The 24,903-nt window shown below is 38.7% G+C and overlaps 2 protein-coding genes across 4 annotated transcripts in view; one reads left to right on the forward strand and one right to left on the reverse strand.

Annotated features, from left to right (window-relative positions):
* The first annotated feature begins 58 nt into the window (after positions 1-58).
* Positions 59-2,020, forward strand: hexim1 (HEXIM P-TEFb complex subunit 1). Its single transcript, XM_065242629.2, has 2 exons — positions 59-225; positions 455-2,020. The coding sequence occupies exon 2, from the start codon at positions 471-473 to the stop codon at positions 1,464-1,466; it is 996 nt and encodes a 331-aa protein (XP_065098701.1). The 5' UTR covers positions 59-225; positions 455-470; the 3' UTR covers positions 1,467-2,020.
* A 1,884-nt stretch (positions 2,021-3,904) lies between these two features.
* arhgap23b (Rho GTPase activating protein 23b) overlaps positions 3,905-24,903 on the reverse strand; it is a 43,341-nt gene continuing 22,342 nt past the window's right edge. For 2 of the 3 annotated variants that reach the window (XM_065242631.2, XM_065242630.2), the window contains exons 7-24: positions 21,233-22,628; positions 19,662-19,817; positions 17,008-17,119; positions 16,095-16,134; positions 15,862-15,999; positions 15,381-15,701; positions 13,385-13,446; positions 13,173-13,279; positions 12,929-13,047; positions 12,232-12,384; positions 12,077-12,155; positions 11,871-11,944; positions 11,698-11,787; positions 11,484-11,609; positions 8,760-8,801; positions 8,399-8,492; positions 7,124-7,155; positions 3,905-5,401 (exon numbers count right to left, since the gene is read on the reverse strand). In XM_065242631.2, the coding sequence (XP_065098703.1) occupies positions 4,559-5,401; positions 7,124-7,155; positions 8,399-8,492; positions 8,760-8,801; positions 11,484-11,609; positions 11,698-11,787; positions 11,871-11,944; positions 12,077-12,155; positions 12,232-12,384; positions 12,929-13,047; positions 13,173-13,279; positions 13,385-13,446; positions 15,381-15,701; positions 15,862-15,999; positions 16,095-16,134; positions 17,008-17,119; positions 19,662-19,817; positions 21,233-22,628 (3,984 nt within the window). In that variant the 3' untranslated portion in view covers positions 3,905-4,558. Of the gene's footprint in view, positions 5,402-7,123; positions 7,156-7,256; positions 7,308-7,450; positions 7,476-8,398; positions 8,493-8,759; positions 8,802-11,483; positions 11,610-11,697; positions 11,788-11,870; positions 11,945-12,076; positions 12,156-12,231; positions 12,385-12,928; positions 13,048-13,172; positions 13,280-13,384; positions 13,447-15,380; positions 15,702-15,861; positions 16,000-16,094; positions 16,135-17,007; positions 17,120-19,661; positions 19,818-21,232; positions 22,629-24,903 lie in introns of those variants that run through there. The other variant, XM_073815799.1, reaches the window with a different exon arrangement.

The following is a 24,903-nucleotide window of genomic DNA, read 5'->3' on the forward strand; positions in this document are numbered from 1 at the left end:
AAGCAGAGAGAAACGAATACTGGCCGCATGCGCCTTTACGTGGGGGGAGGTAATAAATTCACAAGCCCCACTCTTCTCCGTAGCAGAAGCGAATTGGAGTTTGCGGTGGAGGGAAATGTTCTCGTGGCTGTCAAGAAACCAAGTCAATAGTGGACGGAACGGAAAGAGTTAACATTAACAGTCTTAGATAGCATAATAACTCAAACACGAGATTTGTGTTTAACGGTAAGATAATGGTGATTTTAACTTGTACGTGTTTGTTGATGATGTGTCTTATGTTAAAAATCAAATAGTAACGTTTACTTGCAAGTAAGCACTTTATAATTTTATCCTTTAGTGTTCGGCTGGTTGTTTTGCATGGCTGTTTTGTATAAGTGGATTTCTACATATTACTTAGTTGTAACAAAGAGGGGTGTCCCTCATCACACTGATCACAAACTTGTATCTCCTTCAGGTGGGAGTGTACAGTTATGGAGCTTATTAAAGAAGAAACTACGCCGGAGGATGTCAGCAGAGGGCGACAGAGAGACAACCTGACAAGTGTCGTCTCTTCCAAACAAGTGCAAAGAAATCAGCTGGAGATCTGTCCGGGTCTGGTGTCTGGAGATACGCATCCTATGTGCCGCGGTCGGGATAGGAGTGATCCGGAGCCCAAGACTGGTGACGCAGCAAGCGACGGCGGGTTTCCTGTGGAGAAGACGTCCAGCGAAACACAGGGCGGTAAAAGTGACTCTGGTTGCACTGAAGTTAACGCCGAGGGGCTGTCAGATGGCCGACAGGGCAAGAAGAAACACAGGAGGCGAGCCTCAAAAAAGAAGCGCCGCTGGAAGCCGTACTTCAAATTAACCTGGGAAGAGAAGAAAGAGCTGGATGAAAGGGAGACGGCACGGGCATCACGGGTGCGAGCCGAAATGTTCGCCAAGGGTCTTCCCGTCGCTCCGTACAACACAACGCAGTTCCTAATGGAGGAGCACGACCGCGAAGAACCCGATCTCAACACGGAGCTGGGCGGCCGAAGATCCGGTGCGATGCGCTCCGACGACACGGCGAGCGAGGAGGAGAATTTCGAGGCCGAGGAGGAAGAAGAGGAGGACGGCGGCGGCGGCGGCAGCAGCGACGGCATGGGAAGAACCGGGCAAGCGGGAGGGGAGTTTTTGCAGAAAGACTTTTCCGAGACCTACGAGAGATATCACGTCGAGACTCTCCAGAATATGTCAAAGCAAGAACTGGTCAGGGAATACCTGGAGCTGGAGAAATGCATGTCGCGGTTAGAGGAGGAGAACAACTGGCTCCGTCACTCGCGGAGAAACCCGGAGGCGTCTGATGACGGCGCCCCCGCGTACGGCGCTCAGCGCGTGCAAGAACTGGAGATCGAGGTGGAGAGACTCAGAGCAGAGAATAACGAGTTATTACTCAAAAGCCCCAAAACTAAAGGACCGGGACTCAACCAATCTCAGCCATGCTGAATGACATCAGATGATGGACAAAAAATCGATATGTTTCGTTTCTGTTTTACATGTCAAATTAATCTGTTTCACTGTCTTACTGTGGTAGCTAATACTCTCTCAGTCTATCGAAAGGTAATGTTTATTTCTGACAGAAAAATAATTAAAATCTAATGTGCGGTCCCACATATTTGGTCAATCGACGATAATATTTCCAAGTGATTTGCACTATGAAATTGACTAAAATAAAAACACAATGCTTTTTTTGTTATGTAAATGATTAAAAACGGTCAGAAACAGACTACTCTTGTTTGCACGAATCGTTTTCATGACGTTACAAGTAACATATCAGCTCATTTAAGGTCTTTGTTAATTTACCATAATGAATGTCTGAAAGCGCCATTTATGTAAATTCATAACAGAACAAACATGCAGCGGTTTTTATTTATGGCGCACGTGCTTCGATGTGTTAATGCATGATCAAGACAGTATGTTGTAAACAGTGGATATCCGTTTATGGTATTTTTATCGTGTTCTGCCCAAATATATCGCCGATTAAATTATTTCTTATTTTAGTTCATATTCGTTTTTATTTCATGCTTGCTGTTCTCTCTTGTATGTTTGTATAACAGACGGAACGATTGACAACGTATCTCTTTATGAACAAACCAGGGGGCTAATGAAAAATTGGATACCCACAGTTTCAAATATAAAGGAATTTTTAATAAGTGATACCTAACCCCGGAGATATTATGGAATCTAATAGAGTGAGTCTTGGAGTAGCTTTACATAATAATTCATAAAGCATATGGATAGTTTTATAAGCCCTATCGGTTAAATTAATGCAGAAGATTTCTTAACAAATCAATCTTTCATGCAGTATTTACAGAACCTACCTGTCCTCCTCTTGCGCCTCAGGTTTATGGAATCCAGAAATTTGTTTTTGCTGTTTATAATTTTAGTTTTTAAAAATTAGAATTTAAAAGCTCCTCAATGTATTCACAACCAAAAAACGACACAAGTAGCCTAAAAAAATACAACGTTCAAAATGTAGGAGAATGTCGGAGTCCACATCTATGCCAATAAATATATAAAGGAGCGATGTTGGGTTCCCTAGATAGAATAGATTTTTTGCGATAAAACATTGACACCCAATAACAATAATTTAAAGGGCTCGCGCATTTCAAATGTAAAACACGGCATGGCTGGTCCATAGCGCTGCACAATATATCTAAAATACAGCAGATGTGCGTATCGCAATAGTTTGCCATAACTGAATCATTTTAATATAGGCTATCCAAAGGTTATTAGAAAAAAGACTGGCACGTTAGGGCTTGTGTGCTCTCTGACGTATAGAAGAAATAATGTGAAACGTGTTTGTTATAAAATGTTATTAACGTTTTTAAACCACTTTTTTAAAGATTTTATAAACTAAGTATTATCGTTTTGCGTATAGTTTATCGCATAATTAAGCAAGCTTTGCACAGTTTTCTTAAATATCGTGCAGCCCTACTGGTGTACGATCATGTACGTGTCATTCTTGGTGTGAACCGCCATATGATACAGTTATAACACGCGCTTTAAAGATGCGACTGCATGGTCTATAAAGGAAAACACCACTGTTTTTTGATATTGCACTATGTTCTTACCTCAACTTAGACGAGTTAATTCATATCGATCTTTTTTCAATGCGTGCAATTAATCTTTCTACCTCGCGTCGTGAATGTGTTAGCATTTAGCCTAGCCCCATTCATTCCTTAGGATCCAAACAGGGATAAACTTAGAAGCCACCAAACACTTCGATGTTTTCCCTATTTAAAGACTGTTACATGAGTAGTGACACGAGTAAGTTTGGTGGCACAAAATAAAACGTGATTTTCTAAGCGGATAAAAATGGGATCTATATTGTATGGCGGAAGAGCACTTAGATTGCAGCACTTTGACCTTAGTGCATTTATATTGACGTAAGTTTGAGCGAGAGGGGAGTAGTAAGGTGTGATGTTACTGCACGCCGAGGTCAAAGTGTTGCAAACTAAGTGCTTTTCTGCCATACAATAGTCATTTTTTCCTCTTAAAAAAATCGCCACGTTTTGTGCCACCATACTTACTTGTGTAACTACTCATGTAACAGTCTTTAAATTGAGAAAACATGGAAGTGTTTGGTGGCTTCTAAATTCATCCCTGTTTGGATCCTAAGGAATGAATGAGGCTAGGCTAAATGCTAACAGTGTCACGACGCGCTGTACAAAGATTAAGTGCACGCATTGAAAAATATAGGTATGTGTTAATTTGTCTGTTGAAGTAAGAACATGGTCAAATATTGAAAAACGGTGGTGTTTTCCTGTAAAGCCCAAATCTCGTCGGTACGGTGCAGGTCCACACAAAACAAGATATTATTGTGACAGCACAAAAGAAGACAATATACAGAATTGGCCTACTGCACAATAAAAAAGAACCAATTGAAAACAAATATAATATATTTTACCATATTCATTATTTGTACACAGAGGTTAACTTAACAAGGCTTTGTACATTTGTTACAAAAGTTGGTCCACACCATCACCCATATACTTTATGTACATGCACTGGGGTGTAAAAAAGATGACATTGAGTATACATTGAAGAGAACTTACATCACAGGGGTATCTGACGTTTGACAAATATTTTGACCACAAAAATTAACAGATAGCACAGATTTACGAAGTGAACATACCAAAAAGGCAGGAGAGCGAGACCACAGTGAGTTGGTACTATAGCATGACTGTTATGAAATCTCTTTTTGCATGTCTTTTTTTACTAACATAGCCATTATTGCTATTCATTTGTGGAGACTTTTGACCATCTTTTCTGCAAAACATCAAATTTGCGAGCATGTTTGACTTCTTAACACATAGATGTTTATGGTGTGTTTTCAAAGTAGGTGGCATTTTCATGAGCCGTTCAAATTATGACAACAAGGGTCAAGAGCATTATTAAGCACATTATTAAAAATGAGAATGGTGCTCTGCCATGTGGTTGTGATATTGGCTTTAGCTGCCATATTATCCCTCCTCTTGTGCAGGATAAAGCAGTGCAGGTCTGAGGTGTTTTGACATTTTATAGTTTCTTAATGCTCAACCCTCAGCAGGCATATTAACCAACACTGTGTGACGCCTCCAGTCTCTCCTCCTTCGGCGTGTCTCCGGTGAGCTCTGCTGGCGATGACCCCTTAAGGCATCGGCTGGGGCCAAAGCATTGGCCTGTTCTCGACTCATCCAGCCCTGCTGGTGAGAGGGCTCGCTGTTGCTCCTGCTGGGCGACACTGCTTGACGGAGCCTCTCTTGACCTCTAACAAGAGAGGCTTTGACTCTTGAGAATCCGAGAGAGCGGGTATGAGTGGCAGGCACCGTCCCGGAGCTCTGCTCCTCTACGATTCTGCTCCGCTCCACATACATGGAGTGAGGTCGCACTCTTTCCCCTCTTAGTTTCCTCCGGGTGAGAATGGTTGAGGGTTGTGGTGAGGTGGAGGAGGTGGAGGAAGAGGAGGTGGTTGGTTGCGAGGAGGCTCCGAGCCCTGGCACGCTCTGGTGGTGCGAATATAAGAAGCTGCGAGGTCGACGAGACCGAATATGACCTGTCTGTTCCCTTTCACAAACATCTATCGCATCCTCCACCTTCTTCTCCTCCATCAATTGCTCACCTTCTCCGCCAACCTGTTCTCGTTTTCCCTCCATCTCGCCTGCTTCCTCAGTCTCTTCTTCTGTCTGTTCCAATGGGCGTCCGTTCTCTCTCACCTCTTTTTCCTCAGACATCTCTTCATAGTTGCTGGCTTTGATTGGCTCATGCTCAGAGTCTTCATCATCGCTGCTGTCTGGAGGGCAGGTGCTTTGGCGTTTCTTTCTCTTCCGGGTCACAGCTGATATGATTAACAGGGGGAAGTCCTTGGCACTCGGGTCTTTTTTGGAAGTCGAAGTTTCCTGTGATAAAAGGAAAACTGCTTTATTTTACAGTCATCTTTATAACACTTAACATTATCAGACTACGTTGTGGTGCTAATGCTAACAAAAAAATCTACTTAAAATTTACCAAAATTTGCCAGTTCGCAACAAAAAGAATGATTAATTTTCTCAACTTTAAACATGATCATCTGACTCCCAATCAAAGTGATCTACTAAATCTAAAACACACCATGCAGATCTTCTAGCAACTTTTATCTAAGTGAAATTTACCACAAATTTTTGTAGCTGGATTGTGTTAGCAGCGCAAAAGGTTGTTGGTTCGATCACCAGGGAACACATGCACTGATAAAATGTATAGCTTGAATGCACTGTAAAGGAGGTCGCACACCGGACGCGCAGCTCAGCGCCGCGTCTAGGACAACTCAAAGGTATCGTACACCGGAAGTGCACTGTAATAGGTATCGTACACCGGAAGTGCACATTAAATAGCGCAAGCTTAGTCGGATAGCGTCTACTTAAAAATGCTAAATATACGTTAGCAGCAAATGTTAACTGATTTGGGCCAAATATGATGTTAATTAACGTTAAACTATGGCGCGACAGGGATTTGAGCAACTTCCTAAAGCCTGATTTATAGTCGTGCGTAGGTTCTACGCCGTAGGCTATCCTTACTGTGCATTCAGACCGCCACCGGCGAGAGCGTCAATAAAAGCTCTGGCTGCCCATACAACGACGCTAAAGAAAAGTTGTAGTGGACGCTCTGACGCTCGAATGCATTCTCTGAACTCCTCTCAGGCGGAGGTTTCCGCCTTCCGATTGGTTGCCGGTGAACATTTCCGCCTTCCGATTGGTTGCCGCCGAACCGCGTCATATCTCATTACCATAAAGTTGAGCTGATTTCAACTCTCCTCGACGCTCACGCTGTACATGACGCACCGCGCCGCTGCTCGCCGGAGCTCGCTGCCGGCTCTCATTGAAAATGAATGACTTCCGGACACTTTGACGCTCTCGCCGGTGGCGGTCTGAATGCACAGTTAGCCTGTGTGTAGTCAGTTGAAAGCGGACCACAAGCACTGTGATTGATCCACCAGATCCCCTCTCGTCAGGTACAAAATCTGCGTCATAGGTATTTCCGTTTGCGACGGTGAAAACAAAGAATGGTCAAGTTGAGGAGTAATTTAACTCAAACTGCAACAAAAGTTACTGTTTATTTACTTCCATCATTGCTGGTCTTCTCAAATCTTACACAACAAGTTGCTGTTTCTTCTTCGTTTGTGGGTTAACTTGCCAAGCTTCTTCTTCTTTGACGGTCGCGCTGCTACTCTGGTTACACGTGTGGATACTGCCTACCAGCAGTCTGGTCGTGTGTTTGCACATCGACGTGGACGACGACGCAAAAGTATAAACGAAAACTGACGCGGGACCTACGCACAACTATAACGAGCCCTTTAGTCTTAGCTGGGCGACAGTGGACAGACGCCACCTGTCGGCGCCGGTGTGCGTATACTCGTAGAAAACAATGTGTTCAATTTTTTTGAATGGCTATAGCAAAAAGTCAAATTCATGTCCTTGGTGCTTTCAATATCTCACTTGATTGAGAATGGTGCCAGCAACCTCAAGCTCATGGGTTCAATTCCCAAGTAATATGCACCCTGGAAAAATGTATACCTGGAATGCCCTGGATAAAAGCATCTCCCAAATGCATGACATGCATGCAAGTGCATGTAAATGGTTTCTTACCTTAGTTTTAGCTAGGTCGTTGTTGGTGGAATCTGTAGGTAAAGAAAAATAACAAAATAAAGTCAGGACTACTACGACTTATGCGGTGTACCTTTAAGAGCTACAAAAACATACAATGCTAAAGAAAACACACATTTGAGAACGGATGCTGCCTCAAAGGTTTTCAGTGATCGAAGATATCATCCTATGTAGAATTAAGGATCAGTATATAAAAATATTTATTATATCATAAGCTGCTGCAGATGGTAAATATGTTTTTTTTTTTTTTGCAAATGCACAAACACACTCATATATGCATAAAGGGTGAGGTGGAATTCCTGCTCCTACCGCAAACTTTGCTCCATTGGCTCAGCTAGCAGAATGATACAGAAGGTGTCCAAAGAGGATATAAGAGAAATGAAAAGTAGAAGGACAGAGGAATGGAGAGAGACAGAGTTTAAATAAATGTAAGGGTAAATACACAGTGAGAAACAGAGATAAGGTAAACCATCTTCCAGTTAGAAGCAGAAGAACATTAAGCTACTGAATGCAGGATGAGAAGCAAGATCTTGGGTGTATTAAAAACAAAAGGGGAAATAAAAATGCACCCCTAAACATCGATTTCATTTGAGTGCTAGAAAAAGAAGCAACTGAACTAATTCTCTCTCTTTCTTGCTTTCTTTCTTTTAAACGCCATACCAGCTTACTAAGGCTATATGTCTAATCAAATAAAGTAAGACTAGAAAGGATGTTTAAAATTAATTTAACCTAAAAATCTTAGAACTATGCTTGGATTAACTTGATTAAAAACTTTTTCGAAAGTATGAACATAATAAAAAAGGTTTCTCACAGTGACAGAGGAAATATAATCTAGTAGTATATGTTTAATAGATAATGAATTCTAACAGAATGAATATTTTAAAGGATTTTTTCCTGAGAATAAAAATGTATGTGTAATTTTGGAGTGTCCTATTCTGATGACTTCATCCCAACGATTCTCAAAACAGAAATTATGCTTTTTCCCAACATCAGGATTTATTTCATGCAACTTATTATTTAGACATTGATCCCATTCTGAATGCAATTAATACGTGTAAAATGCACAGCTGAAAGTCTTCCAATAAACTTTTCAAACGGTTTCTAATGATGTTTTATGTTTGGTGCGTTCTCACATTTCATTTTGGGACCTATGCCCTATAGCCTTCATAGTCCTCGCATTTGAACTGAGTGATCCCTGAGCTCTTTAAACCTGTACTTATGTCAACAAGCCATAAATTTGATGTCAGGATCTCTCACCAGAGTTATCTGGCAGTGGCACCGTCCTGCCAATGTTAGACAGTAGATGGTCAATGTTTGGAACAGGCTGTATGTCCTGCTGGTCCTCTGGTGTCTAAAGAAGAAGCAACAACAGACAGATATGTGAAAATATTTATTGACTGTGTGCCACTTTTCACGTTCATCTGCTGATACATTTTCCATTGTTGAATAATGGTAAAATAACAGTGCTTTGCGCTGAAATAGTAGTTCTTAAATAATATTAAAATATTTATGAGGAGAGCAATGATTGTGAAATACTCTACATGTGGGTAATCGCACGACTGATATCCTTTATTAAACATAATGCATATTTAATATAGTCCTAAATGAAACTCAGTACCTTCTCGTCCTTATCCAGCTCATCACTGAAGAACCACGCGTGCTAGAAAAACAGAAAGGAAGAATATATAAACACAGAATATCTTTTCCTAACTTTTTATGGTTAGAATGGTTATGCTTAAAAATAAAGTAAATTCTTTGAATACAAGTAAAGCTTGGGTGACATTTATGAGTTTATATTTAGTTTTAAACAGAAGTCGTACATAAAGGCCTATTTTACAGACTTGCACTTACCAAATTTTTAAGATGTTATGGCTAAACTCTTTGGGACAGTTTCCTGGACAGAGATTAGCTTAAACCAGGACTAGACCTTAGTTTAATTAGGAAAATAACTAATTTGAACAAACATTAGCCACCTTACTAAAAACATTACTAGTATGCATTTTGAGGCAAAACAAAGGGCACTGATATATTTTAAGATGTCAGTGCAAGTTGTTTTCAGTTTGGACAGTTCTAACATTCATTTAAGTGTAGGACTAAATTTGGCCGTGATACAACTATTTGAAAATCTGGAATCTGAGGATACAAAAAAAATCACTATATTGGGAAAATCGTCTTTAAAGTTGGCCAAATGAAGTCCTTAGCAACACATATTACGAATGATAAATAATTTTTTTTAAACATTTACAAAAGAAAATGTACTAAATATCTTCATGGAACATGAATTTTAATTAATATCAGTGGCGGCCGGTGACTTCTCTTCCGAGGGGCGCGAATTCAAAATATGTGTTCGTTGTGTCATGTGAACCATGTGCATCACGCATCTTGTCAAAATACGTGCCTGCTGCACAGGCGTCCATAGGGTTTATGATTAAAGAGATGCTTACATTCACAAAATACTCGCAAGACACTAACTTAACAGTAAACTCTGATTACACATGAGATTAAGTAAGTATATGTGAGCATATCTTTTATCATAAACCCTTTAGACGTGTCTGCAGCAGGCTCGTATTTTGACCTGACGCATGATGCACATAAGTTTACATGACACACCGAAAACACATTTTGACATGACGAACCATACACATGACAGGCTAAAAACATGTTGTAACGGGCTTCGCATCGTGCGCCATTGAAAAAGAAATCACCGGCCGCCACTGCTTAATATCGATTTTAAAAAATCAATAATTTTGACCCATACAATGTATTGTTGCCTATTGCTACAGATTATTTGGTTAAGAGGGTGTTCTTTTGTACCTCAGGAGATTTAATTCTCAGTTGTGTTAAATATGAATTTAAAATAAATTAGACAATATCTGTATGGGGCTGTAAAATGAAATGTATAGATACATTTTTTTAATTTGTACGGCGCAGATAGCCCTGTGTTTAGTGCACATATAGTGCACTCATGGCAACCCAAGTTCGATTCCAATCTCGAAAGTCCTTTGGTGATCCCGCTCCCCTATCTCTAACCAACGCTTCCCTGTCAACCCTTCACTATCATTCCGAATAAAGGCATAAAAAGCCCCTAAAATACAACTTAAGAAAATCTATTGGATTTGTGTAAATTCCAAGTTTGAGATCATGCTGAAAACTTGAATAATATTGAATTATGATTTCAGACATGGTAAATCAGTTTGTGATCTCTTCTGAAAAACTAATAGAGACATTTGTGAGATTTCTAGGTCTTTGTCTCAGGAGAAATATCTGAGATGTACTCTATATTAAACATCGCATTGATGACTAGGAAAAATAATTTTAACATTAAAGAGAGCTTTAAATGTTTTTAGCAATGTATTATGTCTAGAACTACGGTTAAATATTTATGTTTATGAAATGCTGTGCTATACTGTTTGTACACTGCCACACAAATTTAAGTTTAAAAATATATAACATACAGTACTGTGCAAAAGTCTTTGGCCACCACCACCAGACTTGTTGTTTTAGAAGTTTTTGGGCTCTATCTTACACCCGGCGCAATGCGCGACGCAAGTGTCTTTCGCTAGTTTCCACCCTAATTTTCACGTTTAGCGCCGCGTTGTTTAAATAGCAAATGCATTTGCGCCCCCTTTTGCGCAAAAACCATTTTTCCCGTCGTTAAATTAGCAAAAGTGGATTCGGACACGCCCATTTAGACGTTGCGCTGTGCGCTTTAGACAATGCGCTTAGATCGTTAAAATAGGGCCCTTAATGTCCATCCATATTTATTTTTCAATCTATTTTATTAAGATACAAACAGAAAATACAGGAAATATGATGACAAAAAGTAAAAAAATAGATTTTCAAGGACTAAATGTCTTCTTTAGCCATCGTCTGTGTTTAGTGTGACCTCTCTTGGCACCAAACACATCTTGAGCGTTTTTGAGCAGAATGAAATAAAAAGATTAATTTCTTTAAAATTTGAAATTGGGATTTAATTTAATTTAAGTTTAAAAGATTCTCCAGTTTCCTGCTATTGCTCAAGTGAACCGGGAGTGACACTTCAGTTTACATTTTATACAGTTTTTAATACTATATACACATTTCCTGTATTTTCTGGATGTTTTCTATTAAAAAGACTGAGAAACAATTATATATGACCACTATAACATTGCGAAAACAATTAATCTAATTGTGGCATGGTGGCCTAAGACTTTTACACAGTACTGTATACAATATTTGTACAACTTTCTGTGGTCATCAACACTACACCACAAATTTTGTCATTAGAGCCTTACATGTACTAAACCAGTACATACCTTTAATCTTTATGAGGGATAAAGAAAAAACTCTAAATGAGACTTACATGTAAAATGAGAGTTTCTATAATCTTATATCGATCCGGCATGTGAGTGACCATGTCGGTCATGTTGTCTTCTGAGGTCCGCACTAGCGTAGGGCCAAACACCAGAGCAAGGTTCCTTGGCTCCATCTGAAAATACAAGTTCATCCGTTGAGTCTTATCAGATGTTTCTAAAAACTTGACTGTAAGAAGCGATGCCTGGCAGAGCAGCACATACCTTATTCTTCTCCGAATTATCCGCAATTGTTTTCAGGTGACCGATCAGAAACTTCAGCGTGTGATAGTAGTGATCAGGAAGGTCACGTGTCTACAAAAGCAAGGTCAGTCAGACATGACATCAAGAAACTAAGTGAAGATTTGTTGAAAAATGATTCAGCTGAAGGCACTTACTAATTTCCTCATGGTTTTCAAACGGTCCCCTGCATCTTCTATGCGGTTGGCGTCTATGAAGTCAATATATTTATCTGCAAGCAGAGGGCAGCAGTGAGCCATGATTTTTAATACACTGCACATGTATGTTGTTACACCCACTCAAACTGACAGCCATGCAAAGGCTTTGTGTCAATGGATTTAAGTGGGAGCTGAATTTAATGTACCATCTGTAAAGAGAGGTTCTGGAAGCTTTCTGAAGAAGGACTTCAATAGACTACTGATGACATTCAGGTCTTGCCATCTCTGAGAATAAACAGAAGAGGTGTGATTTCTATTGATTTATCTCTGCAGATTAAAATTTTTTACACTCGTTTCTCACCTCTTCGGCAGTGTTTATATCCATCCCCTTATTGAGCTGGTCCTGAAGGGCAGACACCATGGCATTGTTTCCTGGCACTCTATAGATGCCAGTATATTCCAAACCCATCTCCTCCACCAGGCGACAGCAGGTCTCCACAATCTGTGGTACAAACTACAAAAACATGCACATGAATATATACCCAACTACTTCCTTCCTTATATATGTCCATATACTACCTTATTTGTTATTTTTTGAGACATTTATTGGGAGACATACTCAGATGTGTCAGCCAATAAGCTTTGTAGAATAATGTTGGGGGCACATGTGCTAACTGCTGTACTGCTGTAGTTATGGCTGGATAGCATGGCCCATTACTGGTATAGGAGATGTCACGTCTACACCATCTGTGTGCGTTTTTGTGGCGCCATTGTGATTTGTGTTGTTGTGATGTCATTTGATTAGTCACATGACATTTATGGCTCTGAGCAACATTACAGTGTGGCGGATTACAGTGTACTTCCAGCTGCTCCTGCCTCTGAACGCTATAAAAGGTAATGAGAATGCCATCGGGTATAATAGACCTCCTTTGCTGAACTACAGCTTTGACTTAAGTATACGTAAATGAAGAAGTATGTTTAAATAAAAATGTGTCAAGCCTGTAAATCATTTCTGTTCATGCTGTTTTCACAGAGGATCATTCGGGGTTCCTACAGACCTTATTATTGGCAGCAGGTGGGCAGTCTTCCAACCGAACCCCAAAAGCTTTTGGACCAGTTTTCTTCCCTTTTTTCATGATGTTAATACCCCACGGAACCTTAGTGGGACCACTCTCATCTGAATTAAGAGAAAGATAAAAAGAAGACACACAAGGGTTTAAAATATGCTAATCCAAAGAAGAACATGAATAAAGGGGCGGGGCTTAGCGCCAGAGCGTGTTTGTCACGGTTCAGGGAATTCACCTTTCCCTGGGGAGCGATTCACTCCTGTGTTTTCAGTCTTTGAGAGCAGGAAAGGTGGCATCATACGATGGATCCTGGGAGAGGTGTCTGGCTTATTGCCTGTTGGACTGTGCAAGAAAAGAGATTTATATTAGCTATTGCCAAATACCACACCCTTGTGAAATAATAATTGGCAGAATAATAAAAGAGTAAGTGTAAGAAAGAGAAATCACCTCTGTTTCCTGTAGTCATTTAGTTTCTTATTGATAAGAGCCTGTCTGGAGAAACCAAGTTCCTGTGAAAAGGCACAGAACACAGATCTGAGACTTGATAGAGACAATTCAAATTTATTTATTTGCAAAAATGGTGCAACCACTGTTAAGACCCCAGTATAATTGAGACTTTCCTACAATAAATTTAAGAACGAAGTATTTGAAAAGAGCAAAGCAACTGTCCACTGTGTTTGAACATTCAGACATTGCCCTAGAGTAGCATTCAAACTTTGTGTGACCAGGGACCCCTTACAAGGGAGAAACATTTCCAAGGACTTTCTTAAAGGGCACCTATTATGGCTTTTTTACAAGATGTAATATAAGTCTCAGGCGTGCCCAGAATGCGTCTGTGAAATTTCAGCTCAAAATCCCCCCAGATCATTTATTATAGCATGTCCAAAATCCCCCTGTTTGGGTGGGAGCAAAAAAATGCTGATTTAAATGCAAATGAGCTACAGCTCCTCACTTCCTTACAAACAGACAGTGAGCACTTTCAGATCAAATAGATCTGAATAATACAGTCTGAGACAATAGTATCTAGTGTACACTCACTGAGGGTGGAAACTATGGTAATGCAGGACTGTAAGTGGGCGGGGCTTTATCAATTTGACCTCACACTGATAAGAGATTTAAAACGGAATGTCGGCATCATCGTAAGGTGGTTCACACACTGCAAACACACATTATGTTTAAAAACCTTGTTAAAATTGATTTTCCATAATAGGTGCGCTTAAAAATTCTAAAAGTTATTAAGCATTTTCTTACCTTTAAAGGATTAGTACATTTTCTTAAAAAAAAAAAAATCCAGATAATTTACTCACTACCATGTCATCCAAAATGATCAACATTTTGGATGACATAGTAGTGAGTAAATTATCTGGATTTTTTTTTTCGTCTTTCTTTGTTCAGTCAAAAAGAAATAGTTTTTTGAGGAAAACATTACAGGATTTTTCTCATTTTAATGGACTTTAATGGACCCCAACACTTAACAGTTTTAATGTAGTTTAAAATTGCAGTTTTAAAGGACTCTAAACTATCCCAAACGAGGCATAGGGGTCTTATCTAGCGAAACGATTGTCATTTTTGGCAAGAAAAATAAAAAATATGCACTTTTAAACAACAACAACTCGTCTTCCTCCGTCTGAGTGACGCGCCAGTGCAACCTCACGTAATTGCGTAAGGACGTCGAAAGGTCACGTGTTACATATATGAAACGCACATTTGCAGACCATTTTAAACAATAAACTGACACAAAGACATTAATTAGTATCATTCCACATACAACAAAGTCGGAACGGTCCTCTTTCTCCACACTTGTAAACACTGGGGCGTATTTTTGCATACTTGATCCTTGACCTCTTGACGTGGTGACATATTATGTCATTCCTATTATCCACAAGGTAGCACTTTTACCCAACTTATAATACCAGGAGTATTCCCTTTGGGCAAACTCTGATCTCTAACAAAAGTCCTACATAACAATGCAATTATCTCAGTTTTTTGCTCAAAATTTTGTATTTTTAAAGAAACCTATCCATATTTGAGAGGTGATAAAGAGAGAACAAATTAGGGTAGGATGAGTTTTTTTGTGTTTGAAAGCAGACCGTCTCTTCTTTCATTTGATATATTGTATGTTTATATATTTAAAGAAGAACATTTTCTGGAAGGCATTCAACTTTTGTGAAAATCATAAAAAATGCTGGCGATGGCTGGCAACTTCTTTTTTTTTTAAACGCTGGCAAGGGAAAGAGTTAAGGACTACCAGGGGTTCCTGGAACTCATTTTGAGAACGCCTGCTTCAGACTACCAAAACTCAAAAATATGAGATTTTTTGCCAGATTTTGTCTCACACGTGGTTGTTATACGACTTTGCTTGAAATATTTGCATATAAGTTTCAGGGATAGAAGCAAGAACATAATACTTGTATTTTTCTTTTTAAGGAAGTTCTCAACAAACCTCAGTGTCCGTTTTGCTGTTCTCTCTGATGTATCTGATCCAGCTCAGCATGTCATCACGGTCCTCCGCCTGCAGAAGATACTCGCAGAAGTCCTGCGTCGTCAGCCGCAAGGTGTGCTTGCGCTTTGTCTCGCTGTAAGCTATGTCAATCAAGCAGCCGCGAATGCTGATTGGCTGCTCGTCCTCCGCCTGCCCATTTCCGTGACTTCCCGCCCCAGCTGCGTGAAACACCGCCTCTCTTTTGTCTTTGTAGAGGAAGAGCGAATGTGAGCGCAGCACTGAAAAGACGCGTTTCCATGGCCGCATGCCACCTCCCACTTTCTGCATACAATGCAAACAGAAGTACAGAGGTGAAGGTTGTCGACAAGGTTGATGAAGTTGGTTAGACTAGTTAAAAAGCAAACATTGGTGACCAACAATGCTGGTCATTTCAGCAGGGAGAACTGTTTAAAAACAAGTCACATGATTTATAGTTTCAGACCTTTCCTTTCTCTGTAAGTATCTGTTTATAGTGAAGCCAGCCATCTTTCTTGATGTCACTGAGAGTGAATCTCCCTAGTTCAGAGGTTGAGTGACGTTTAGTTCGCGCTTCCTCCGCTGCTCGAAGATTCTCCAGGGACTGGTTAAAAAACACAAGAGACACTTAGATCCATTACATAACAGACACTTCATTGATAATGAATTACTATGTTTGAGGTCGGGTTCAGAACTTACTCCTTCTGCGAAAAAGCTTTTGACCCTTTTTGGTAGTCGCCTGTTAAAAGAGAAGACAACAATGTTAACAACACACTTTTGTTGGCATTGACAAAAACACCCCAAAACGTCATTTTTATAAGAACCAATAGTTTACATTAACAGCCATTAACACGATTTTCTACTTTCTATTGCTGATCAGAAGTAGGTGGTATGTGGGAGACCATCTAATTGGACAAAATTAGTAAATGCACATACACATACTGATAAAATAAACTATCAATGCACTGTACCGTATGTTGCTTTGGACAAAGCATTTGCCAAATGCCTAAATGTCCAAAGCCAACAAATAGTTGTGTTTTTTAAAGGGATAGTCCACTAAAAAAATGAAAATTCTGTCATCCTTTACTCACTCTCATGTTGTTACAAGCATGTATACATTTCTTTGGTCTGATAAACACAAAGGAAGATATTTTGAGGAATGTTTGTATTCAAGCCAATTAAAAGACCCATTGACATCCATAGTAGGAAACAGTAAACTATGGAAGTCAATGGGGCTAAACATTCCTCAAAATATCTTTCTTTATGTTCATCAGAATAAAGACATTTACAGGTTTGTTACAAAATGAGAGTCAACGTTTTTGAGTGAACTATCCCTTTAAAAAAACATATATGTTGACTTTAAGCATTTACATTTTTGGATGACCTATCCCTTTAATATTGTAATCTTTCTTCCAAATAATTTTACCTCAGTTCATGCAGTGGGAAACAAAAATGTGACCACAAACAGATGCTGTGCTAAAATAAACCCTGAGCACATCTAATAGAAATGCCATTTATAAACCCATGAAATTAAGTGTCTGGTTATGCAAAGATGTACTAGATTATAATGTTGTGATATTTCTGACTGTTCTGTGACAGCCATCATACTCACGAGAAAACGCGGCCCTCCTCCCTGAAGGTGTTCAGGCCCTCGTCACATGACTTGGAGCGCTCTGTGGTGATGGCCAGCAAGTAAGAGGAGCGACGGCTGTTTTTGATATTGCCTGTTGAAAACAAACAGTAAAGTGAGGTACAAAATATACAACAGAATAAATCACAAACAACAGAATAAAAAGACATCGATGGATAACACAAACACATATTTGAAAGAATTATATGCATGATTTTAGAAAGATTTAAGAGAGTTTAGTTTTCAGGCACTTAATTGTCACTGGGTTTCATTAATATTAAAACAGATTTCAACTTTTATTTTGTTTTTATATGATGTCACAATTAAAATGTTTTGTACTTTTTACTATATTAAAACAGATTTAAACTTTTATTTTGTTTTTATATTACGACATGACGTCACAACAAAATTTTTTGTACTTTTTACTATATTAAAAAAGATTTCAACTTTTATTTTGTTTTATATGACGTCACAATACATTAATTTTTTTACTACATTAAAACAGACTTCAACATTTCTTTTGTTTTTATATGACGTCACAAAAAAATGTTTTGTACTTTTTACTATATCAAAACAGATTTCAATTTTTATTTTGTTTTTATATGACGTCACAATCTTTTTTTTGTACTTTTTAGTACAATAAAACAGATTTCAACTTTTATTTTGTTTTATATGATGTCACAATAAAAACATTTTGTACTTTTACTACATTAAAACAGATTTCAACTTTTATTTTGTTTTTATATGACGTCACAATAAAATTTTTGTTATTTTTACTATATTAAAACAGATTTCAACTTTTATTTAGTTTTAATATGATGTCACAATAAAAACGTTTTGTACTTTTACTTATTAAAACAGATTTCAACATTTGTTTTTATATGACGTTACAACAGAATGTTAAGAACTGTTTACTATATTAAACAGATTTCAACTTTTATTTTGTTTTTATATGAAGTCACAACAATTTTTTTAACTTTTTACTATATTAAAACAGATTTCAACTTTTATTTTGCTTTAATATGTCACAATAAAAATGTTTTGTACTTTTACTATTTTAAAACAGACTTCAACTTTTTTTTTATATGACGTCACAATAAGATTTTTGTTATTTTTACTATATTAAAACAGATTTCAACTTTTATTTAGTTTTAATATGATGTCACAATAAAAACGTTTTGTACTTTTACTTATTAAAACAGATTTCAACATTTGTTTTTATATGACGTTACAACAAAATGTTAAGAACTGTTTACTATATTAAAACAGATTTCAACTTTTATTTTGTTTTAATATGTCACAATAAAAATGTTTTGTACTTTTACTTTATTAAAACAGACTTCAACTTTTTTTTATATGACGTCACAATAAATTTTTTGTTATTTTTACTATATTAAAACAGATTTAAACTTTTATTTAGTTTTAATATGATGTCACAATAAAAACGTTTTGTACTTTTACTTATTTAAACAGATTTCAACATTTGTTTTTATATGACATCACAACAAAATGTTAAGAACTGTTTACTATATTAAAACAGATTTCAACTTTTATTTTGTTTTTATATGAAGTCACAACTATTTTTTTTACTTTTTACTATATTAAAACAGATTTCAACTTTTATTTTGTTTTAATATGATGTCACAATAAAAATGTTTTGTACTTTTACTATATTAAAACAGACTTCAACTTTTATTTTGTTTTTATATGACTCAGAATAAAATGTTTTGTACTTTTACTATATTAAAACAGACTTCAACTTTTATTTTGTTTTTATATGACTCAGAATAAAATGTTTTGTACTTTTACTATATTAAAACAGACTTCAACTTTTATTTTGTTTTTATATAACGTCACAACAAAATGTTTTGTACTTTTTACTATATTAAAACAGATTTCAACTTTTATTTTGTTTTTATATGACAGAAACGACAGTGATGGAAATGTTAATGCATGTGTAAAAGTCTGTTTAAAGAGAACATACAAAAAAACAGTATGTTTTTTTGTATGTTGTAGAAACGGTCATAAATGTTTATGGTGCCGCCTCAATTACTAACTGTAGGTTGGAAGGCTGTGCAATTTGTAGGAAACTTACCAGCCATTAGTAATATTTGCAAAAATTTCACTTGATAGCTGTTAAATTTGGAGCCTGTGTTGATGACAGATGTGAAATAGAGAAAATGATGGATGTTAGAGACACTGGGTGGCAAAGACAGAAGACAGATACACAGTGACACATTTAAAGGAGATGAATAAAGAAGTGGACAAATTGAAACTGAAGTAAGAGGATAAGATCAGATAATGCTACTAGACTGCACAACATGCAACGTTCTTAAGAAGACAGAAAGTGTGAAAGATACACGAAGAAAGACAGCGATGTTCAAAATGACAGTTACAAACAGATTATGATTCAGATAAACGGTTATAAATAGGACAGATGATGAGTGTGGCATTGAGATAATCAGGGTGGGCAGCCACCTTGCAAAAAGATCAAAACTACGATACCAAAACATGCACGAGTGTTAAAAATTATTAGAGTAAGATGATTTTGGAGGAAGGTTTTCAGACAAGAGGGACACAAGAGGCCTCTGTAAACTGACTGGATTTTGGGCTGGTAGGAGGTTGGGAGAACTCACTGCAGTCTGTGTAGAGGAGGCTGGGAAGGGGGGAGGACAGGATGGGAGAGACAGGGCTGGTGGTGTGGGCAGACGCCTGGCACAAGCTGCTGGACACCACAGAGGAGGCTGGCACATGGCGGGCACACAGGTCTACACTGGGACTGGTGGGCTCATCTATTAGAGGAAGTGAGAGTTAGAAGGGTGAGGAAGGTTTTAGTGAGGGATGATGGGATTGTGCTCTGCCGCCAGGCTGCTTTAACAGACACATTTTGTGACCAAGTCTGTGAAAAACCCAGTTGAGGTATTTTTTCGTGATTTAAGGTGTTCTACATAAAATCATCTACATTATGTAAAAAAACATATAAAACCTTGATATCACTAATATTGACTGGGTAATGACAAGTCAATGAGTGAAATCAAACTTTGATGCTCCTAATCTCACCTGGATTTCATAGACAGGGTCACATTTAGTATTATTGTGTTAAATATAAATAAAAAAAATTAGTAAGGATGACGTTCTTTGTCCATTTAACATCTCGAAAATATTTCAAACTTAATGTTTCAATACTTAATAAAGCACTCTTTCCCTAAAAACATAGTCTTTCTTTTGCAATAGCATTGTAGATTCAGTGGCATGGTGCACTAAACACAATGCAGCAGGAATGCAGATGTTCTAGAAGTTGATATAAACTAAGTTATAGGTCAATTGGTTTCATCATTTTGTGTGAAAGGACAAGTTCGATATTTTACACTTAAAGCCCTGTTTTCAGATTGTTTATGATGAAATAGAACGGTTTTGACAGAAATTTCGACATATGCGGCTGCCCCGAGAATTTTCAGGTGTTTGTGTTTCACCTCCCACCTCTACAATGGGACTATAGGTGCACTGGAACAATCCTTCCTAAAATGCATAAAACTTTCATTTACAAAGACGTGAAATTCACCGAGTGGTCATGGGTGTTCACTGGTATGCTCACACAAAAATCGCTGCAAAAGACGCATTCCAACAGGTTTTATCGTAGTTTTTTCCAACTCCATTGACTTTATTAGATGTGATGTGAGGTACGGTATTACTCCGTGCCGGGAACTTTGTTTCTATTCTTGCAATGGCGGATTAGCGCCACCACCTGGGCTGGAGTGTTTATTATTCAAGCTCTCAGCGGAAGAATATACGGGTGTGAGGCGTTTGGAAAAATAGGTCCACAAGTTAACAACGAATGCTAAAACACCTGTTTGAATGCTTCTTTTGCAGCGATTTTTGTGTGAGCATATCAGTGAACACCCATTACCACTCGGTGAGTTTCACGTCTTTGTAAACGAAAGTTTAATGCATTTTAGAAAGGATTGTTCCAGTGCACCTATAAACCCATTGTAGAGGTGGGAGGTGAAACAACAAACACCCGAAAATTCTCGAGGCAGCCGTAAATGTCGAAATTTCTATTTCATCATAAACAATCTGAAAACAGGGCTTTAAGTGTAAAATACCGAACTTGTGCTTTAATGTCTTACTGTTTAAAAAAACTTTCCGATAATAACAAAACCACACATGATATAATCTAAAGTACAATTACAAGATTATCTATACAGACCTATGAAGGGTATGGCAGCCAGGGAGTCCTGCTCCACAGGCAAGGGTGCTATACCACCATTACTTTGGTGCACAGGGTCTTCTGACCGTGAGCCAGGAGTTCTTGCTGAAAAAGATTCAGGTGAATCCAAAGGTAAACCATAGTGGGGCTGTCGCACCCCATGAGGGGTCTTTCTGCCAGAAGGGGGTTTTTGTCTGAGCACCACCTCCTGAATCTGAGCCTGAACAGGCTCGTCTACAAAACCGCCAACCCCTGTGCCCGTTTTCGTTGAATCTTGGGGTTCCACCGTGGAGGGCAGTGACAGAGGAGAAGACTCGTGCCCTGAAGATGGCACACTCTCCGGCGGGCTGGTTTTAGGGGTGGGGGTCCAGTTTAGGTGAGGTCCGGTGTAGGATGGATCCTTAAAGGAATGAGATTGTTGCATAAGATGGCTGGCCTTTCGGCAGAAGGAAGGACTGTAGCTACGATAGCCCACCGTCTGATCGTCTACAGTCTGTGCAGGTAAACGTTTGATCTGAGCGGCTTGCTGTATTTGAGGTCCTATTTGCTGCTGCCGCCCCGAGGATGGCAGTGTTGAAATAACCGTACGATGATTGGCCAGGCCAGAGTGCTCCTCTGCCCTCATAGGCTGAGTGTTTTGATGAGGCCAGGCAGTTCTTTCGTAACGGGGCGAGATCAAAGCAGAAGCCTTTTCTAAAGTTTCTAGCGAACGGCCATAACTATGATCATAGGAAGCATAAGCGGCCAGTAAATTCTCCGAGCAGGAACGGCCCGAAGTCCCAGGTGCACCCCATCTACCCAGCCCATAAAAATCTGTATGCGGAGAGTGTTCGGCTGCACCGTAATGAAGAGAAAGGGTGTCGTGAGAAGCGCTGTGTGGCCACCCACCATAAGAACCTCCCAGTTCAGACAGTCGGTCTTGAGAAATGCTCCGGTGTTGATGGGACATGGAAAAACCCGGGCGCTCTGCTTGGCTGTAGTACCAATCAGATAGAGCCTGGTGGCAAAGTTCACTACGGGCTTGGGGAAGACTCCCTTTCCGAGGGTGTTGAAGTGAGGCAGAAGCAATAGCCGCATTGTGGTTGGAATAATGGAAGTCTAGCGGGTTCACTGTAATCCCTGCAGAAGATGAGGAGCGGGCGCGGTGGTGAGTCAGTCGATGAGGGATGGGGGATGCACGCTGAGCACCTAAGCCCTCTGAGCAATGTCCTGTGATCCCAGAGGAGGGTTTGTCCAGAGGAGGATTGGGTTTACAGTTCAGGTTGTCAGGAAGACCGTGATTCTGGGCAGTGGTGGGTTTGCTGTTTGGGAAGCTGACTAGAGGAGGTTCTGGAAGGTTTTGGGCTTCTCCAGTGTATGGCTCATTTCCTCTCAAGTAGGCATCTTGAGAATACACCTGTATAAGAAGCAAACAATACAGTTACATTGGAATCTAAATGGATTAAAGAATTAAAAATAAAGTGTAAAAGACAGGATTCAATGATGTTAATAGTCATATCAGAGCAGAATATTTAGTTTTTTAAGGATGTACACTACCATTCAAAAGTTTAGGACTGAGTTAAAAAAAAGTTTCCACATTTTAGAATAACAGTAAACTCTAGTCTAAACTATGAAGTGTAACTTTAGTTGTAACTAATAAAATACAAAATAAATCAAAACTATGTTATATTAAATCATCTTCAGTTCAGTTTTCCCTTGCCTAGATTTTCTCTATGCATTTGGCATCATGCAGCATCGTGAGATCTCACCCTGAGATGTTTTGTAAACAGTACTGAATAATGTCTATTCTGGGCTCTTATGGCTGCTTTCTTCTTTTCCCTGTGTCCGAAATCGCATACTTTGATGGTACTGAAATAGATGAAGTACCTACTCATTGACTGTTAAAACAGTAGGTACTCTATGGTATGAATATGGATAGTATAAATAAATTCAGACATGAAACATAAAACATCCGCCATGTTGATACGTCACGTGACATAACTCATTAAAGGGACACTCCACTTTTTAAAAAATATGCTCATTTTCCAGCTCCCCCCAGAGATAAAAAAAAAATGTCTTATCGTTTTGGAATTAAAAGTTAAAAGTTGCGATTTTCTAGGCCGATATGGCTAGGAACTAGGGCTGTCACTTTTGTGAAAAAATCATTTTCGATTTTTAATATATAAGTGTTCATTGAATCGATTGTAAAATCGATTTTCCATGTTTAAAAAGACGTTTCCATTTTCAACGCCAAATAACAGACAAATGTAAAGAGAGTGCCTGAAACGCACAAGTCAGCAATATTTCTTATTCATTGTCATTAAGTTTCGTGCAGAATAAAAAACAGCAACAGTAGTGCAACATTCTCTAAAAAAATATGCAGAGTGGACTGCTGCCATAAATGAAAAACATTACTGCGGGCTTCAACCGGCTGCTTTTATGATTTAGGCAATTCAAAAATTATTTTAAATAATGATTCGATACATTTCAAACAACTGTTCAAAAATGAAACTTTAAATAGACTTACTTGAAGTTGAGAACATGCTGTGTATTTTTTTTATTAAACGTAACCGACACTTAGGCGGCACTAGGCAGGCATAATGAAATGCGCAAAAAGGCTAGGGCCATTACAAATTATTGGTCAGGAAAACAAGTCGATCAACATTTTAGGGGTCAAGAGCAGAGCGTTTTTCATTCACTATATGTCCATCTGTTGAGAAGACGCACTCCGACCGCACTGATGTCCCAGGGAAACTCGGGTACTTCGTTGCCAGCTGCGTATTTTGTACTGCCAATCTTCCATCACAAAAGCGGGTCGCTGTCAGCTCGCAAGGGTGGCTCCTTGTCATAACTCATCATCTCCTGTAAGGTCACAATTTCGACGCTGTCTCGTGTTGCACAGGTTTATTGACGTTGTCCTCCATTTTCTTTGCAAAACACTAGATGCAGCGATTGAAAGCGTGAAACTATAGGTGCGTAAAATTGCTGGGTATTTTCTGTCTAGCTTTCGCACACCTACTGCACTTTCGGAATTCTTTATTTTCTTTTTCTGCTTGTTTGTGAGTTTTGTTACATCTATATTTTTAACTGTTTAATTCTTTTAAAATTAATAGTGTACATATTTGGTTAAAATCGATTGCCTATTTTCGTTTTCGAAACTTTTTTGGTTGGTCCGATCGATTGTGCAATCGATTTTCGAACGAAAAGTGACAGCCCTACTAGGAACTATACTTTCAAACTGGCTTAATAATCAAGGACTTTGCTGATGTAACATGGCTGCAGCAGGCGGAATGATATTACGCACTGCCCGAAAATAGTCCCCTGCTATTGAAAGTAACACAGAGGACTATGTTTGGGCAGTGCATAATATCACCACGTCTGCTGCAGCCATGTTACAGCAGAAAAGCCCTTGATTATTCGGTCTTTTCCGTCGGTCTTAGTACATGATGTAACTACAGAAGAGTCAAGTTTTAAATAGGAAAAATATCAAAACTCTTTGGTTATTTTGGAGCGATGCTAATTGTCTAATCAGATTCAATGGATTGTGCTAAGCTATTCTAAAAGTGCTAGCGCCAGACCCGGAGATCAGCTGAATGGATTTCAAAATGGTAAAAATCAAATGTTTAACTCTAGGGGAGCTGGAAAATTAGCATATTTTCAAAAAAAGTGGAAAGTCCCTTTAAACAAATGGG

Source organism: Paramisgurnus dabryanus, chromosome 1 (genome assembly GCF_030506205.2).
Source record: "Paramisgurnus dabryanus chromosome 1, PD_genome_1.1, whole genome shotgun sequence".
NCBI lineage: Eukaryota > Metazoa > Chordata > Actinopteri > Cypriniformes > Cobitidae > Paramisgurnus > Paramisgurnus dabryanus.

What these genes read in the sequence shown, in the direction of transcription:
- hexim1 (XM_065242629.2), top strand. Translation starts at nt 471, where the DNA reads ATGGAGCTTATTAAAGAAGAAACTACGCCGGAGGATGTCAGCAGAGGG.